Source organism: Pelophylax lessonae (assembly GCF_965119305.1).
Source record: "Pelophylax lessonae genome assembly, chromosome: 9".
Taxonomy (NCBI): domain Eukaryota; kingdom Metazoa; phylum Chordata; class Amphibia; order Anura; family Ranidae; genus Pelophylax; species Pelophylax lessonae.
The window spans coordinates 23262357-23282178 of record NC_138776.1 but is presented as its reverse complement, the minus strand read 5'-3'; the positions used below and the strand labels follow the sequence as shown (position 1 = coordinate 23282178).

Genomic DNA, 19822 nt, shown 5'->3' with positions numbered 1-19822 from the left:
CAGCTTAGGATAGACTGATGTCTGATGGTTAGCGATTTTTATTCCCTGTTGTGCTGCAACACTAATATGATGAAGTGTTACATAATGTAAAGGGTCTCTGTGTTCAATGATCGTGTCAAAATAAATTATTTTTTACTTTTTTTTTTTTTTTTTTCTCTTTTCCAGCCAAGCAAGTTGAATACCTCATCAAAGAGAAGCACATTTATCTGATGGCCAGCGGTCGCATTAACATGTGCGGTCTGACGACAAAGAACCTGGACTACGTAGCTCAGTCTATATATGAAGCCGCCACCAAGATCCACTAAATCTATCCGGTGTTAGATCAGTGATGTGAAATTTCACTTTGTGTATTGTCATCCTTCTGTTTTTGTTTTGTATTTTGTTCTCACCATGGCTTTAATGGAACAAATTATCTGGGGTAAAAAATGTCTCTGTGCTGAATCCAAGTATGCGCTGATCTGCAAGTCCCATACAAGTCTGAAGGATTGAGATCATGCTCCCCTTGGCTAAAATCCAAATCTAGAGCAATGTTCAGGGTCCCCTCTGCTCTCCAAAGCCCTATTCTGTTTTTAGGGTCCTCTCCAAATCAGGATCCCTATTTTGTGTTTGGAGGGTTCAGGGTCCCCTAAGCTCCCCAAATCCAGTGGTGGGTTCTGTGTTCAGGGTCCCTTTCACTCTCCAAATCTAGAGCTGTGTTTGGGGTCTGCTCTCCAAATCCAGAGCTGGATTCTGTGGGGGGGGTTCAGGGTTCACTTTGCTCTCCAAATCTAGGGCTGTCTTCAGGGCCTGTTCTCCAAATCCAGAGCTGCTTTCCAAATCCAGAGCTAGATTCAGTGTTTGGGGGGGTTCAGGATCCCCTTCACTCTCCAAATCTAGAGCTGTGTTTGGGGTCTGCTCTCCAAATCCAGAGCTGGATTCTGTGTTTGGTGGGTTCAGGGTCCCCTTTGCTTTCCAAATCCAGCACCCCGTTCTGTGTTCAGGGTCCCCTTCACTCTCCAAAGCTAGAGCTGTGTTCAGGGTCTGCTCTCCAAATCCAGAGCTGTGTTTGGGGGGGGTTCAGGGTCCCCTAAGCTCCCCAAATTCAGAGGTGGGTTCTGTGTTCAGGGTCCCCCTCACTCTCCAAATCCAGAGCTGCGTTCTGTGTTTGGGGGGTTCAGGGTCTGCTCTCCACATCCAGAGCTGGATTCTGTGTTTGGGGGGTTCAGGGTCTCCTAAGCTCCCCAAATTCAGAGGTGGGTTCTGTGTTTGGGGGGGTCAAGGTCCCCTAAACTCCCCCAATTCAGAGGTGGGTTCTGTGTTTTGGGGGTTCAAGGTCCCCTAACCTCCCCAAATTCAGAGGTGGGTTCTGTGTTCAGGGTCCACTTCTCTCTTCAAATCTAGAGCTGTGTTCAGAGGGTTTAGGGTCCCCCCCCCCCTGCTCTCTAAGTCCAGAGGGCTACTGATCCTCGCTCTCAGCCAATAGCTGGAGTGTTCTGGCAGGTGTGCTGTCCCCCTGTTAGAACACAATAGCACAGCAGGGGAGATTGCTGTACTGACATCGGATAGTTAGTACAGTGGCTCCCCTGGAGCTGTCAGGTTCCCCCCCCCCCCAAAAGCTCTGCTGGGTTGAATGAAAAAAAAAAAAAAGGACTTGTGTGTACGAGGCTTAATTGGATATTAGACATGTATGGGATTGTGATGCTTATCCCGGCATACATGCTGGGGTCACCTCAAAGCTAATCAGAGGACACATCACCTGATCAGGGATGAATATGCAAATGTCTGCCTTCAAGACTTAAACCTGTGTCATTTATTGTACTCAGAACATTTGATGCTTTTTTGTAGTGGGCATTTACTAAGCTTGGTTTAGGTGTTTGTGTGTTTTTTTTTTTTTTATATAATTTATATGAAGGCTTAAGGACTTATTCACTTGACTATTACTACTTTAACAAATGCTCCTGTAGCATTCGTATGGGTGTTAGACTTTCTTTAATGAACTTTAGTATGGGTGGGTTTCAAGCGGTAATGATGAGTTAAAAATGCTCAACAAACTCCCTTTTGGGTAGTTTTGAGCGTTAAAACCGCTCCATAAATGCCTATTCTGTTACAGGAAATAAAAACAAATCTTAAGGCACCACCGTTGCCTGGCAGAGTGTACGAAGCGTTGCCATAGACTTGAATGGGAGAGGTTGAAAGGCTTCAAATGCCTCCTGACTCGACATGAGGCTTCAATTTTAGAAGTAACGTGAGCGCCTTGTTTTGATAGCGTGAAAAGCCCTGTCCATTGTATCACTTACATAGGCCAGTGTGAACTAAAGCTGGATACACACTATACAAATTTTGTTGTTTGATTTCCTTTAGATTTTCCTTCAGCTATGTAGTGCAAGGGCCGGCCTGATTGCATACAAATTGAAAGTGTTTAGATTTGACCTCATATTATATGGTTTTTGGAAAATCTAAAGACAATTGTATAGTGTGTATGGCCCATTAGGCTTAGGCTCTGTTCACATACTGGCATATCAGATCGTGGGCAATATTGATCAAAGGAATAAACTTCTGTCTGTAAAGGAGGGCAGTTTACCCCCTTAACCACTTCAGCCCTGGAAGGTTTTACCCCCTTCCTGACCAAGCCCTATTTTGCGAATTCAGCACTGTTATTTTAACGGACAAAGGGAAAAATTGCCCATGCAGAATTGCTGTGATTTTACCTGCGATTCCGAATCATTGCATATCGCGGGATGTCCGTGCGATTCCCGTGACTTGCAATAGCACCCCAAACGCGGTGTAATATTTTTGCCCGACGGATCGCAGTAAAATCGTGCAAACAGAATCGGGGGGATGCTTGTCGCCCAAAAAAAGTACAAGAACAATTGGGCAACAGGTGTCCCGTTTAATTCTGTTTGCTCGATTTTTTTTTTTTTTTTTTCCCAGTGATTTGCCGGGTGACAATCGCAACAAAATCGTGCCCTTGTTTGTGGTGCCATTGCAAGTCACCGGGCATCCCGCGATTTGCAATGATTCATGATTGGGCTTCTGCCCGTGATCTGATATGCCAGTATGTGAACAGAGCCTTAGGGCTCATGCATGCTGCAGCTCAAAGAAGCGGCTTCTACAGGGTTTTGAGCTCTTCATTATTTATATTTATATATATATATATATATAAATGCAATGTATATTATATATATATATATATATTTTTCTGCCTGCAAACTCCCCTCCTCCATGTTAGCCAATGTGTCCATGCCCACTATGGCTTTCTCAGGCATATGTTCCTACAGCCAGAAAAAAAAAAAAAACACCTCAAACTCGCATTTTTTTCAGAGGAGCTAGTACCCCAAAGAGCTCAAAAGAGCCTTGAAAACTCGCAAAAAGTGTTTGTTACAGCTTTTGTGTTTTTGCTTTGATAGAAAGTACTTTCTAGGAGGGTTTGTGGGTAAAAAAAAAAAAAAAAGCTTTTGCTCAAAGGAGCTGCAAGAAGATCAATAAAAATGTGCAGAAGCTTCTTCAAGCTGAAATCAGCTTTTTTTTTTTGAGCTATAGTGTGCATGAGCCCTTTAAAGTGCTTATAAAGGCTTTCACTATGCAGCTCCCCTAAATGCTTACCTGAGCCCCATCCCCATCCAGGGATGTCCCCGAGAGCAGTGGCTCTCTGCCTCCTCAGATAAAGCAGTAGGAGGAGCCATTAGGCTGCTATCAACCCCAGCCAACCAGGAGCCATTGATATGTACAGACTGGGATTGATTTGCTAAAACCGGAGGGTGCAAAATCGGGTGCAGTTCTGCATAGAAGCCCATCAGCTTCCAGGTATTATTGTCAAAGCTTAAAGTGTTCCTAAACCCAGGAGCCTGCGGTCTCTATATCTGGTCTCCCCCAGGAGCCTGCAGTCACTGTATCTGGTCTCCCCCAGGAACCTGCAGTCACTGTATCTGGTCTCCCCCAGGAACCTGCAGTCACTGTACCTGCTCTCCCCAGGAGCCTGCAGTCCCTATATCTGGTCTCCCCAGGAGCCTGAATTCACTATATCTGATCTTCCCAGGAGCCTGCAGTCCCTATATCTGGTCTCCCCAGGATTCTGCATTCACTATATCTCTGGGGTCTCCAAACTTTCTGAACAGGGGGCCAGTTTATGGTCCATCAGCCTTTAGAGGGGCCGGACTTTGACCATTGTGAAAAGAAAAGGTCCCAAAGTAAAAAAAAAATATGCCCCATCCTTGGTGTCAGTGGAAGGAATTCTGCCCCATTGTTGGTGTCAGTGGGGGGAATCTACCCCATCATTGGTGTTATTGGGCACCCAATGGTTGGTGTTATTGTGAGGAACTGTGACCCTTCATTGGTCTCATTGGGAGGCATTGTGCCCCATTGTTGGTATCAGTGGATGAAATGGCACCCTAAGGGCAAGAAAAAAAGCAAGCAAAGGGCCACATCTGGCGACCACTGATAATATCTGGTCTCCCACAGAGCATGGAAATGCAATTATTTTAGTAATATAAACTGCTAAATCCCTTTTCTCATCAGCAGTATATAGCAGTCTTGTGACTTCTATCAGTGTCTGGTTAAAGCCTGTAGGAGGTGATTTCATTCCCTGTCCTTTTGAGGCTGCATGACCCCTGACCCTCTGTCTGGACAGTGCTGATTGGCCTGTGCTGATCACATGCACCCCCCTTCCAAAAAAAAAAGGAAAATCTGCACATGCTCAGTTTGGTGTGTATTGCTAGAGTGCCCCCAAGGTTCTGTACTATCACGTGATGGATTGAGGACAGTGGAAGAAAGGGACGATCAGAGAAGACAGGATCAAACACTCTTTTTACATAATGCAGAGGATTAACCTATTAGGTTCCACAGTGAGTATAACCAGCATGCTTTACTGCATATACACAGTGATTTTACTGTTGTGGGTTTAGTAACGCTTTAATCCAGTGGTTCTCAACTCCGGTTCTCGGAACCCACTAACAGGCCAGGTTTTAAGTATTACCTTGGGGAGATGCAGACTAGAATACTGCAATCACTGAGCAGCAAATGAGATCACCTGTGATGTAATTTAGTTATATTGCAAACCTGGCCTGTTAGTGGGCCCCGAGGACCGGAGTTGAGAACCACTGGTTTAATTGAACAAGCTGAAGTTAGAAGCTGATTGGTTACCATGCACAGCTGCACCAGATTCTACACTCTCCAGTTTTAGTAAGGGTCCTTTCATATGGGCTTTCCGCCCAGCGTTTTGCTCAGTGGGGATCGATCTGCTGATCCCCGCTGAGCAGTTGGATGACAGGTCCGTCTCCGCTTACTTTACAGAGACAGACCCGTCCGATCCCCGCTCTTCTGTATGGGAGATCGGATGATAAAGGACTGCCTGTCTGTTTTCACCCGATCCTATCCGATCCTCCAGACGGATGGAAAATAGGGTTTCCATCCGCCTGGATTTCATGGACAGGATCGGATTGGATAGCAGCGGAGATGTCCCAGCTGACATCCGCTGCTCCATAGGGATGCATGGAGCATCCAATCCGGTCCGCCTGAAAAAACTGACAGGCGGACCAGATCGGAAAGCCCGTGTGAAAGGGGCCTGAGTGCCGGTTCACATATATGCGATGCGGGAACCCTGCGAATCCACTGCCGGTTCCCACATCGCATTCAACTTGCAGGCAGTTCACACTGCCATATGGGAATCGCTGGGGGGCGTCAATACAAAGTTAATGACACCCCCAGATCAGTTTGCATATCGCAGTGCGAACTGTCAGTTCGGACATGATTTGGATCGCATAGTTGTGAACACCCATGCAATCCGATTCTGGTTTGGACTCAAAAAATAGTCCTGTGTGAGTTGTGTCCGAATGCAATGCAAATTCAGCCATTGTATCGCACAGACATTGCATGTGATTTGCAGAGCAGCGGGCGGGCTCTGAATCGCATGCAATGTCTGTCATCGCATATATGTGAACCGAGACTCAATCAACTCCTGAGGTGCATGCAACGCTTAGAACGACTGACAAGAATCTGATTCCTGCAGCAGCTGCTCCTGCCCATCCATGTGTGGCCGTGTGAATGTGGCCTAAAATAAATCTCCCATTCGGTGTCCTTTATCATGGGAACAAGAAGTGAAGGTTATGCTTCCCAAAAGGGACAGACAGCAAACGGTGGCCTTTAGTTCTGCTTTATTGGGATGGTGATAGGCTGTGGGGATGGAATGCTCGGTCTGCATATTCTGATTACATTCTATCACACCAAGAGCTCCATGGTGTCATTGATAGATTGCACTTTGCTTTATTGAGGTCAGAAAAACCACTACTAATCCGGTCCCCCCTAACATTTATGGAATCCGGCACAATCCGGTCCCCCCTAACATTTATGGAATCCGGCACAATCCGGTCCCCCCTAACGTTTATGGAATCCGGCACAATCCGGTCCCCCCTAACGTTTATGGAATCCGGCACAATCCGGTCCCCCCTAACATTTATGGAATCCGGCACAATCCGGTCCCCCCTAACGTTTATGGAATCCGGCACAATCTGGTCCCCCTAACGTTTATGGAATCCGGCACAATCCGGTCCCCCCTAACGTTTATGGAATCCGGTCCCCCCTAACATTTATGGAATCCGGCACAATCCGGTCCCCCTAACGTTTATGGAATCCGGCACAATCCGGTCCCCCCTAACGTTTATGGAATCCGGCACAATCCGGTCCCCCCTAACATGGAATCCGGCACAATCCGGTCCCCCCTAACGTTTATGGAATCCGGCACAATCCGGTCCCCCCTAACGTTTATGGAATCCGGCACAATCCGGTCCCCCCTAACATTTATGGAATCCGGCACAATCCGGTCCCCCCTAACATTTATGGAATCCGGCACAATCCGGTCCCCCCTAACATTTATGGAATCCGGCACAATCCGGTCCCCCCTAACGTTTATGGAATCCAGCACAATCCGGTCCCCCCTAACATTTATGGAATCCGGCACAATCCGGTCCCCCCTAACGTTTATGGAATCCAGCACAATCCGGTCCCCCCTAACATTTATGGAATCCGGCACAATCCGGTCCCCCCTAACGTTTATGGAATCCGGCACAATCCGGTCCCCCCTAACATTTATGGAATCCGGCACAATCCGGTCCCCCCTAACGTTTATGGAATCCGGCACAATCCGGTCCCCCCTAACATTTATGGAATCCGGCACAATCCGGTCCCCCCTAACGTTTATGGAATCCGGCACAATCCGGTCCCCCCTAACGTTTATGGAATCCGGCACAATCTGGTCCCCCCTAACATTTATGGAATCCGGCACAATCCGGTCCCCCCTAACGTTTATGGAATCCGGCACAATCTGGTCCCCCTAACGTTTATGGAATCCGGCACAATCCGGTCCCCCCTAACGTTTATGGAATCCGGCACAATCCGGTCCCCCCTAACATTTATGGAATCCGGCACAATCCGGTCCCCCTAACGTTTATGGAATCCGGCACAATCCGGTCCCCCCTAACGTTTATGGAATCCGGCACAATCCGGTCCCCCCTAACGTTTATGGAATCCGGCACAATCCGGTCCCCCCTAACGTTTATGGAATCCGGCACAATCCGGTCCCCCCTAACGTTTATGGAATCCGGCACAATCCGGTCCCCCCTAACGTTTATGGAATCCGGCACAATCCGGTCCCCCCTAACGTTTATGGAATCCGGCACAATCTGGTCCCCCTAACGTTTATGGAATCCGGCACAATCCGGTCCCCCCTAACGTTTATGGAATCCGGCACAATCCGGTCCCCCCTAACATTTATGGAATCCGGCACAATCCGGTCCCCCCTAACGTTTATGGAATCCGGCACAATCTGGTCCCCCTAACGTTTATGGAATCCGGCACAATCCGGTCCCCCCTAACGTTTATGGAATCCGGTCCCCCCTAACATTTATGGAATCCGGCACAATCCGGTCCCCCTAACGTTTATGGAATCCGGCACAATCCGGTCCCCCCTAACGTTTATGGAATCCGGCACAATCCGGTCCCCCCTAACATGGAATCCGGCACAATCCGGTCCCCCCTAACGTTTATGGAATCCGGCACAATCCGGTCCCCCCTAACGTTTATGGAATCCGGCACAATCCGGTCCCCCCTAACATTTATGGAATCCGGCACAATCCGGTCCCCCCTAACATTTATGGAATCCGGCACAATCCGGTCCCCCCTAACATTTATGGAATCCGGCACAATCCGGTCCCCCCTAACGTTTATGGAATCCAGCACAATCCGGTCCCCCCTAACATTTATGGAATCCGGCACAATCCGGTCCCCCCTAACGTTTATGGAATCCAGCACAATCCGGTCCCCCCTAACATTTATGGAATCCGGCACAATCCGGTCCCCCCTAACGTTTATGGAATCCGGCACAATCCGGTCCCCCCTAACATTTATGGAATCCGGCACAATCCGGTCCCCCCTAAAGTTTATGGAATCCGGCACAATCCGGTCCCCCCTAACGTTTATGGAATCCGGCACAATCCGGTCCCCCCTAACATTTATGGAATCCGGCACAATCCGGTCCCCCCTAACGTTTATGGAATCTGGCACAATCTGGTCCCCCTAACGTTTATGGAATCCGGCACAATCCGGTCCCCCCTAACGTTTATGGAATCCGGCACAATCCGGTCCCCCCTAACATTTATGGAATCCGGCACAATCCGGTCCCCCTAACGTTTATGGAATCCGGCACAATCCGGTCCCCCCTAACGTTTATGGAATCCGGCACAATCCGGTCCCCCCTAACGTTTATGGAATCCGGCACAATCCGGTCCCCCCTAACGTTTATGGAATCCGGCACAATCCGGTCCCCCCTAACGTTTATGGAATCCGGCACAATCTGGTCCCCCTAAAGTTTATGGAATCCGGCACAATCCGGTCCCCCCTAACGTTTATGGAATCCGGCACAATCCGGTCCCCCCTAACATTTATGGAATCCGGCACAATCCGGTCCCCCCTAACGTTTATGGAATCCGGCACAATCTGGTCCCCCTAACGTTTATGGAATCCGGCACAATCCGGTCCCCCCTAACGTTTATGGAATCCGGTCCCCCCTAACATTTATGGAATCCGGCACAATCCGGTCCCCCTAACGTTTATGGAATCCGGCACAATCCGGTCCCCCCTAACGTTTATGGAATCCGGCACAATCCGGTCCCCCCTAACATGGAATCCGGTCCCCCCTAACGTTTATGGAATCCGGCACAATCCGGTCCCCCCTAACGTTTATGGAATCCGGCACAATCCGGTCCCCCCTAACGTTTATGGAATCCGGCACAATCCGGTCCCCCCTAAAGTTTATGGAATCCGGCACAATCCGGTCCCCCCTAACATTTATGGAATCCGGCACAATCCGGTCCCCCCTAACGTTTATGGAATCCGGCACAATCCGGTCCCCCCTAACGTTTATGGAATCCGGCACAATCTGGTCCCCCTAACGTTTATGGAATCCGGCACAATCCGGTCCCCCCTAACGTTTATGGAATCCGGCACAATCCGGTCCCCCCTAACGTTTATGGAATCCGGCACAATCCAGTCCCCCCTAACGTTTATGGAATACGGCACAATTCGGTCCCCTTACGTTTATGGAATCCGGCACAATCCGGTCCCCCCTAACGTTTATGGAATCCGGCACAATCCGGCCCCCCTAACATTTATGGAATCCGGCATATCTCAGATGTTTCCGGTTGCCTCCCAGGTAGAGCTGTGCTTGTACTCGGAGTAATTGTGATTTCTAGTGGGGAATTGTGCATTATAGGAGGATTACCAGGGGTAACCCCTTACCTCCCCATCCAGCTTTATAAGCCCTTTCATGCATGCAACCCTGTGACACTGTGCAATACAAAGCCTGAATCCAGACGCTTATATGTATGTCTTAATGATCAAACCTGTTGGGGAACCTGATGTTGTAACTGACTGTAATAAAATTATACATTGGATCAGTGCTGCATTTTTTTTTTTTTTGTCACTACATATCTAGGACCAGGACATTCCTGAAAACTGCATAGAGCCGGCCATTGCCTACATCGGCCTTTTTCAACCAGGGTGCCTTGAGATTTCTTCAGGGGTGCCTTGGCAAAATGCCTAAACATTGCCCAAAAATTGTATACAAGCCGGCGTATGGCTAAAGCCTTCCTTTTAGTTACACAAAGCCACAGGTTTTCACTGTGCAACCTTTTCGCTGCCGGTGCCCCACCGACCAATGGCATCATTAGTTGATAAGGAGGATGTCAGTTGCCTGCATAGCATCCTTGTTTGGGCCTCCCCTGCCTCTCTCCATCAGCTTTGGTGTCATATTAGCTGAGTGATGGAGAAAAACTGAGGCAGAAGAGAAACACTGGAATACTAGTCAGTACCAGTTTGCAAAAGTGTATTTGCTTTGGAAGAATAAATCACCTCTAACGTTGGGTGTCCTACATGTGGATGTTGCTGCGTTATTTAACCACTTTACCACCGGAGGATTTTGCTGTCTTACGTCCAGGCCACTTTTTGCAATTCGGCACTGTGCGACTTTAACTGACGGTTGTGCGACGCTGTACCCAAACGAAATTTACGTCCTTTTTTCCCCACAAACAGAGCTTTCTTTTGGTGGTATTTGATCACCTGTGCGATTTTTACTTTTTGCGCTATAAACAAAAAAAGAGCGTAAATTTTGAAAAAATAACAATATTTTTCAAATTTTTTTTATATGAAATTCCCCCCCAAAAAATTTAAAAATCAAATTTTTTTACATTTTTGGCCAATTTGTTTTCTGCTACCTATGTTTAGTAAAAAAAAAAATCACAATAAGCATATTTTGATTGGTTTGCGCAAAAGTTATTGCGTTTACTAACTAAGGGAAAGATTTCTGTCATTTTTGGTGTTTTTTTTTTTTTTAACTAGCAATGGCGGCGATCTGCGATTTTTTTTTTTTTTTTTTTTTTGCGGGACTGCGACATTGCGGCGGACAGATCGGACCCTTGACTGATACTTTTGGGGGTACCAGTGACATTACTACAGTAATCAGTGCTATATATATGCACTGTTACTGTAAAAATTACACTGGGAGGGAAGGGGTTAACTTTATTGGAGAGGGAGGGGTTAAGTGTGTCCCTAGGGGCGTGCTTCTAACTGTCATTGGATGTGGCTAGTGGTGTAATAGCACAGATCAACGGTCCTACATAGCAGGACCGAGTGATCTGTGTTTTTACACAGGGGAGAATGACAGGCGGCTTTGTTTACACTGCCTTTCTCCCTCTCTGCCCAACGATCGCGAGTGACCGGCGGACATCAGGTCCGCCGGTCACACGCGCCGGCTTCCTCTGGTACGAGTTTAGGCCCATATGTATTCTGCTTTTGGTAAAACAAAACCCAAAAAAGTGTATAATAATTGGTTTGCGCAAAAGTTATAGCGTCTACAAACTACGGGATAGATTTATGGACTTTTTTTTTTATTAGTAATGGCGGTGATCAGCGATTTTTCATTTATTTATATTTTTTTTTTTTGGGAACTGCGACATTGCGGCAGACAAATCTGACACTTATGCCTCGTTTCCACTGAGCGGAACGGTTCGGGTCGGTACAGTTTGGAAGGGTTAGAATGGTCCGGCCTATTTAGGTGAGCGTTTCCACTGCAAGTCGGGCCACCAGGGGCCATGTGGGGTTTAGACTAAATGAGGTGTTTGTTTTTCTCTTTCATTTGACGTGAGCATTAAAGTTTTCCTGTCCGCCAATCAGTGGAATCTATCGTGTGACGCCAGTAGCTCCGCCCTAACCGTACCGTACCATTTCCTATGGCCCTACATCTGAAGCAGGACCAGGAATGGTACGGTTTGGTTCGGTTGTATGGGCCACTTTCATAATGGAAACACTCAAATTAGCGTACCGAACCGAACTGACCCAAACCGATCCGCTCAGTGGAAACAAGGCATAAGTGACACTTTGTGGGTACCAGGGACATTAATACAGTGATCAGTGCTAAATAATATGCACTGTTACTATATAAATGACACTGGCAGGGAAGGGGTTAACACTGGGGGTGATCAAGGGGTTAAATGTGTTCCCTAGACATGCTTACTAACTGTGTGGGGGGATGGATTGAACAGAGGCAGAGAGAGATCAGCTTAGATGAATCACACGATCTTTTCCTGCCTCTCTGACAGGAGAACCATCTTACAATGTTTACATATCAGATGGCTCTCCTGTGAGCTTTGACGAAGATCGCAGGAGGCCGGCGGCGATCGATCCCACTCCTCCCGCATGTGCCGCCAAAACCACGTGCACGTAATCACGTAGAGCTACACGATTATTTGCAGCAGAGGCCTCCTGCTGCAGTAAATCTGCATGGGGCGGTCAAGAAGTGGTTAAGGCTGGATTCACGCTTCTGTGCGGAGCGGCTCACAGCAGGGGTCCAGTGCACCCCTGTTCACTGTTTCAGGTCTGATTTCGGTCTGAATTCAGACCTGAAACAAACCAGAAGACGCACAGGACCCCTATGTAATTTGCTCCGCAGCTGTCCCGGAGCTATGTGAACCAGCTTCATTGAGAGCCGGCCACAGACTCCTGACATGAAAATTGGATGCGAGTTTCTCCGCATCCAATCACCGCGGGAGCGCGACCCTGGCGACGCATGCGCTGCCAAAACCACGTGCACGTGATCACGTAAAGCTACGTGCAGCAGAGGCCTCCTGCCACAGTAAATCTGCATGGGGCGGTCAAGAAGTGGTTAAGGCTGGATTCACACCTCCGTGCGGAGCGGCTCACAGCCGGGGTCCGGTGCGCCCCTGTTCACTGTTTCAGGTCTGATTTCGGTTTGAATATTTGGCTGAATTCGGACCTGAAACGGACCAGAAGACGCACAGGACCCCTATGTAATTTGCTCCGGAGCTATGGGAACCAGCTTCATTGAGAGCCGGTCACCGACTCCTGCCATGAAAATTGGATGCGGAGAAACTCGTGTGAACCCAGCCTAAAACAGAATTCTGAGCTAAACCGAACTAATCTTTTGTCTGACAGCTCAGTGTGAGATTGGGTCGGATCGGCTTCAGAAAAGGTAAGTATACTGATTTCTTCTTTACAGGGTTAGATAGGTTAGTGTTAGATTGTGGATGTCTATAGATGTAGCCATTTTAGTGTTAGGCTGGACTTCTCCTTTAACCTCTTCTGGACCGGAAGGTTTTCCCCCTTAATGACCAGGCCATTTTTTTTGTGATTCCGCACTATGTTACTTAGAGGTTTCACAGGCAGTCCCAGAGGCGTAACTAGAACCTTCAGGGCCCCGGTGCAAGAAACCATGAAGGGCCCCCCTGAACCCCTGGCTGGGGCCCTTCCCTTCAAGCCTGGGACTCTTCCCACTGATCCTGGGGCCCTTTACTCTCATTGTGGGGCCCTTTATTACGATCCCGCAGCGGGACCCTTTCACGAGTTCTGCAGTGGACCCCCTTCCTGCCATCTTGGTGCCTCCCCACGATGGTGGAAAGCCAGGGCCCGGTTGCAAGTGTGACCTTTGCAATCCTGGAAGTTCACCCACTGGTGTCAGTAGTTTTTATTTTTTGGTATTTTAATTGTATTATTTTTTATCATTTTATTTTATTTTTTTTACAATGTCACTGACTATGACTCTGTCCATTCAGAAAAGGAAGGAGCTGGTACTTTACATATTTACTGACCCCTTCCTGGTTCTCTATTGTGACACATCCCCTGCAGCAGCCGGCAGGAGAGGGGAGGGAGCACAGTTGGGGGCGGGGGGGGGGGGGTTGGCGGAAGCACAGTAGGGGGGGGACCAGGGGAGCACACAGGGACCCAGAGACAGCAGAACACAAGAAAACTGGATAGGAGGAGGAGTGGTGGGGGCAGCATACAGAGGTACCAATCTCATCCCATTTTCCTCCAGGTGTACAGGGGAGCTGCACAGGCCACTTTGCAATTGCTACTCCTGTAGTTATGCCCCTGAGTGGGAGGGTCTTAAATGGGCAATAAAACCAGAATTGAATAGTACAGAACATAGTAAGTGCAGAGTTTGGTGGCGGGGCGAGCGTTAGCTACAAAATGCAGAGTTCAGAATTGCAGAATTCATGGGTGCACTACACACATGCAAAGGGAAGGAGAGAATCTACGGTGGACAGGGGAGCCACACAGGCCCCATGGAGCATGGGGCCCGGATGCAATTGCAACCCCTGTAGTTACGCCCCTGGGCAGTCCAACTCCACCAGGATGGCACATCAATATGTGAAATTGCCGGAAGTTTTGCTGTGTCTCCCAGCACAGTCTCAGGAGCATGGAGGAGATTCCAGGAGACAGGCAGTTACTCTAGGAGACCAGGACAGGGCCGTAGAATGTCCTTAACCCATCAGCAGGAAAGGTATCTGCTCCTTTGTGCAAGGAGGAACAGGATGAGCCCTGCCAGAGCCCTACAAAATGACCTCCAGCAGGCCACTGATATGAATGTCTCTGACCGATCAGAAACAGACTTCATAAGGGTGGCCTGAGGGCCCGATGTCCTCTAGTGGGCCCTGTGCTCACTGCGTGGCACTTGATTGGCATTTGTCACTGAACACCAGAATTGGCAGCTCTACCACTGGCACCCTGTGCTTTTCACAGATGGAAGCAGATGAGAGCAGGTTCACCCTGAGCACATGTGACAGACGTGAAAGGGTCTGGAGAAGCCGTGGAGAACGTTATGCTGCCTGTAACATCGTTCAGCATGACCGGTTTTGTGGTGGGTCAGTGATGGTCTGGGGAGGCATATCCATGGAGGGACGCACAGACCTCTACAAGCTAGACAATGGCACCCTGACTGCCATTAGGTATTGGGATGAAATCCTTGGACCCATTGTCAGACCCCACGCTGGTGCAGTGGGTCCTGGGTTCCTCCTGGTGCACGACAATGACCGGCTTCATCTGGTGAGAGTATGCAGCCAGTTCCTGGAGGATGAAGGAATTGATAGCATTGAATGACCCCCACGCTCATCTGACCTAAATCCAATAGAACACCTCCGGGACTTTATGTTTCAGTCCATCCGACATCGCCAGGTTGCACCTCAGTCTGTTCAGGAGCTCAGTGATGGGTGTAATATTTATGGTCTGTTATAGTTTATGTTTAGATATATGAACAGATAAGGGTTGATTTACTAAAACTGGAGAGTGCAACATCTAGATCAGCTGTGTATGGTAGCCAATCAGCTTCTAACTTCAGTTTGTTCAATTAAGCTTTGACAAGAAACAAAACAAACTGGAAGCTGATTTTCTATAGGTTTCTATGCAGAGCTGCGCCAGATTTTGTACTCTTTAGTTTTAATAAATCAATCAATCATTATGTTAGGTATAAGGTCACATCAGGGCTGCTGTGTTCTAAACCACGTCTTTATAAAACAGAACAGCAAGCCTTTAAAAAGTACTAAAAACTTTAATATAATAACATTTTAAAATATTGGAGATTTTGGTGTAATGACTTGTTTTTACTGCCTAAACGTTGCAAACCACAAAAAATAAAATAAAATCACAAGATGAATCTGGAGGTGGAGGTGGTGGTGGTTGTTGCTGCAGCATCACAGGGATCGCTCATGTCAATCAGCAGACCCAATCACTCCATAAATGAGGCCACATAGACAGGTTCCTTCTCCTTTTTTTTATTAAAAATACCTCAACAAATATATTTCTGGAATTAAAACATCAACATTTCTTCAGCATTATTGTGCATACAGAAAAAATACAAAGAAATCTAATGCAGCATCTCTTGGTATACGCATGACGCTAAACGCAGCAGCGGTTACACATAGGAAGCAATGCGGGTGGAAGGTAACACTCTGGCACTCTCGCCATACTCCTCTACTCCTCACTTTCCTTTCATATCTCTCATCTCCTTTTCACTCCTTTCTTGTCTTAATTCTGCACAAACCTCTTTATTCCACTCCACTCCTTTCTTCCCCACCGGTTTTCTTTCCACTCCCATATCCTCTGTCCCCACTACTCCTCATTCCTCTCATATCTTCCCTCTCCGCTCTGCTCTCCTCCTCCTTTCCCTCTCACTCCCTGCTCCCCTCCCTGTTTCACCTCACTCCAGATTCTTCTGTCTACTCACTCCTCTTCCTTCTCTCTCCCCATTTCTCTGTCCCCACTCCTCCTCATTCCTCTCTTTTTATCCTTCTCAACTCTACTCTTTCCTTTCCCCTCTCTCCCTATTCTTCTCTTCCTTCTCCACACTCCTCTACCTTCTCCTCATTTCTCTCTCCATTCCCTCTTTCCTCTGTCCCTACTCCTCATTTCTCTCTTCATCCTTCTCCACTCTACTCTTTCCTTTCCCCTCTCTCCCTATTCTTCTCTTCCTTCTCCACACTCCTCTACCTTCTCCTCATTTCTCTCTCCATTCCCTCTTTCCTCTGTCCCTACTCCTCATTTCTCTCTTCATCCTTCTCCACTCTATTCTTTCCTTTCCCCTCTCTCCCTATTATTCTCTTCCTTCTCCACACTCCTCTACCTTCTTCTCATTTCTCTCTCCATTCCCTCTTTCCTCTGTTCCTACTCCTCATTCCTCTCTTCATCCTTCTCCACTCTGCTCTCCTCTTTCCCTGCTCTCTCCTCCTCTTCTCCCTCCACCCTTTATTCCTCTATCGCCACTCCTCCTCATACCTCTCTTCATCCTTCTTCAGTCTGCTCTCCTCTCTCCCTCCTCATTTCTCTCTCTCTCTGCTCCCACTTTCCTCTGTCCCCACTCCTCCTCATTCCTCTCTTCATCCTTCTTCACTCTGCTCTCCTCTTTCCCCTCTCACTCCTCCTCTCCCTTCTTCTCATTTCTCTCTCCACCCTTTATTCCTCTATCGCCACTCCTCCTCATACCGCTCTTCATCCTTCTTCAGTCTGCTCTCCTCTCTCCCTCCTCATTTCTCTCTCTCTCTGCTCCCACTTTCCTCTGTCCCCACTCCTCCTCATTCCTCTCTTCATCCTTCTTCACTCTGCTCTCCTCTTTCCCCTCTCACTCCTCCTCTCCCTTCTTCTCATTTCTCTCTCCACCCTTTATTTCTTTTGTCCCCGCTCCTCCTCAGTCATCTCTTCATCCTTCTCCACTCTGCTCTCCTCTTTCTCTTCCCTCTTCTCCTCCTCATTTCTCTCTCCGCCCCTTATTCCTCTGTCCCCAACTCCTCCTCATTCCTCTCTTTATCCTTTTCAACTCTGCTCTCCTCTTTCCCTTCTCTCTGCCCTCTGTTCCCACTCTTCGTCATTCTTCTCATATCTCTTCTCTCCCCTCTCCTCTCCACCACATTTCATACATGGCTGACGTTTTTAGCGTTCTGTGTTACGTTCTGGAAGATCATTTAAAGCAGCAGATCACCTGGTTGAGGTTTCCCAGGTAAATATCAAATACAAACAGTGCAATGAAATATTTATTGTAGGAACCTTCAGAAATACTGAGCATGGTGTGTCCAGTTAAAGTGGAAGTCAAGGCGTTTCTCTAGTTGTAGCAACCCTTACCCCTAATCGATGTCCCTTACCCCCTCCACGATTGTTCTGCAGTCAGCATTCATCATCTGTTGGACTGTAAATCCTGTCCTGATCTCAGTATCTGATTCTATGGATTGTGGTGATGAGGGTGCGATAAATGGCAGTGATGCAGACAGTTAAAGTGCTGATGTGGCTCACACTGTACATTGGAGATGGACCCTCCATGACATCAGTGCCCACAGAGGCCGACATATAACAAGGGATCTTCATTAATCATGACTACCGGTCCGGATGGTCTGCAGAGAAGAGAGCCTCCCAGTGACCACATCACAGACTGGGGCCTCTCTAAGGCTTCATCATTTGAAATAGAAAAAGTATGGCAGCTAGATCATGTGACCTGATTTTAGTAGGTAGACCATATAACCTGATTTTAGCAGATAGATCATGTGACCTGATTTTAGCAGAAGGATTTATAGAATTTTCTCAGTACAGTACACCTATTTTGGTGCCTTGACTTCCACTTTTAAGGATATCAACCATTTACATACTAATTAAATTCATTTCACAAAGGGCTCTAGCTAGCTAACATGAAGGGCCCAATCACACATATGCATGCGGCATTATGTGCGTAGACAGCCGTGTTTAATGGATATGCACAAAATGCGTTGTGGTACTTGGAACGCAAGCTGGGGAGACTTGTTGCCATAAGTGCTCACATTCGGGAGGACTGGATTGTGAGTACTGAGACTTCTGGGACAACTGACTGCCAAGCATATGGGAGCGGACCTGTTGCATGCCAGGAGTGGTGATTAAAACTACAGCGCCTAATTCTTTACTGCCCACAGTTAATGCAATAGAAACCTATCCTTACCCAACAGCCTTGTATTGCGGACAGCCTTAAAGAGACAGCTTCATGGGCACCAAATTACAGAAGGACCCCAGCGATAGCCGGCTAACACTGACAATTAGTGCAAGGTATGACAGTGAGCAGTATGTACACAAGAGGAGTGTGGAGGGTATGACAGTAATCAGTATGTACAGGAGAGGAGTGTGAAGGGTATAATGGTGGGCAGTATGTACAGGAGAGGAGTGTGGAGGATATGACGGTGGGTGGTATGTACAGGAGAGGAGTGCGGAGGGTATGACAGTGAGCAGTATGTACAAGGGAGGAGTGTGGAGGGTATGACGGGGGGGGGGGGGCGGTATATACAGGACAGGAGTAGGAAGGGTATGTCGGTGGACAGTTTGTACAGAAGAGGGATGCGAAGGGTATAACGATGGTAGTATGTACATGAGAGGAGTGTGGAGGATATGACGGTGGGCAGTATGTACAGGAGAGGACTGTGGAGGGTATGACCGGAACGGCGGGGCAGTATGTATAGGACAGGAATATGGAGGGTATGACGGTGGGCAGTATGTACAGGACAGGAATGTGGAGGGTATGACGGTGAGCACTATATACAGGAGAGGAGTGTGGAGGGTATGACAGTGGGGGGGGAGCATGTACAGGAGAGGAGAGAGGAGTGTGGAGGGTGTGCCGGTGAGCACTATGTACAGGAGAGGAGTGTGGAGGGATTAGACAGTGGACAGGTATGTACAGGAGAGGCCTGTGGAGGGTATGACGGTGGGAAGAATGTACAAGAGAGGAGTGTTAAGGGTATGACAGTGAGCACTATGTACAGGAGAGGAATGTGGAGGGTATGACAGTGGCAGTATGTACTGGAGAGGAGTGTGGTATGACGGTGGGCTGTATGTACAGGAGAGGAATGTGGCAGGTATGATGGTGGGCAGTATGTACAGGAGAGGAATGTGGCGGGTATGACTGTGGGCAGTATGTAGTTGTACAGGAGAGGAGTGTGGAGGATATGACGGTGGGCAGTATGTACAGGAGAGGAATGTGGCAGGTATGATGGTGGGCTGTATGTATAGGAGAGGAATGTGGCAGGTATTATGGTGGGCAGTATGTAGTTGTACATGGGAGGAGTGTGGAGGGTATGATGGTGGGCTGTATGTACAGGAAAGGAATGTGGCGGGTATGGCGGTGGGCAGTATGTACAGGTGAGGAATGTGGCGGGTATAGCGGCGGGCAGTATGTACAGGAGAGGGGTGTGGAGGGTATGACGGTGGGCTGTATGTACAGGAGAGGAATGTGGCGAGTATGGCGGTGGGCAGTATGTACAGGTGAGGAATGTGGCGGGTATAGCGGCGGGCAGTATGTACAGGAGAGGGGTGTGGAGGGTATGATGTTGGGCTGTATGTACAGGAGAGGAATGTGGCGGGTATGGCGGTGGGCAGTATGTACAGGTGAGGAATGTGGCGGGTATAGCGGCGGGCAGTATGTACAGGAGAGGGGTGTGGAGGGTATGACGGTGGGCTGTATGTACAGGAGAGGGGTGTGGCGGGTATGGCGGTGGGCAGTATGTAC

General features: G+C 48.3%; 1 protein-coding gene across 1 annotated transcript in view; it reads left to right on the top strand.

Annotated features, from left to right (window-relative positions):
* Positions 1-345, top strand: part of GOT1 (glutamic-oxaloacetic transaminase 1) — a 34425-nt gene extending 34080 nt beyond the window's left edge. Inside the window, exon 9 of the mRNA XM_082266690.1 lies at positions 166-345. Coding sequence (XP_082122816.1) covers positions 166-305 — 140 coding nt within the window. The 3' untranslated portion in view covers positions 306-345. The remainder of the gene's footprint in view (positions 1-165) is intronic.
* The last annotated feature ends 19477 nt before the right edge of the window (positions 346-19822 follow it).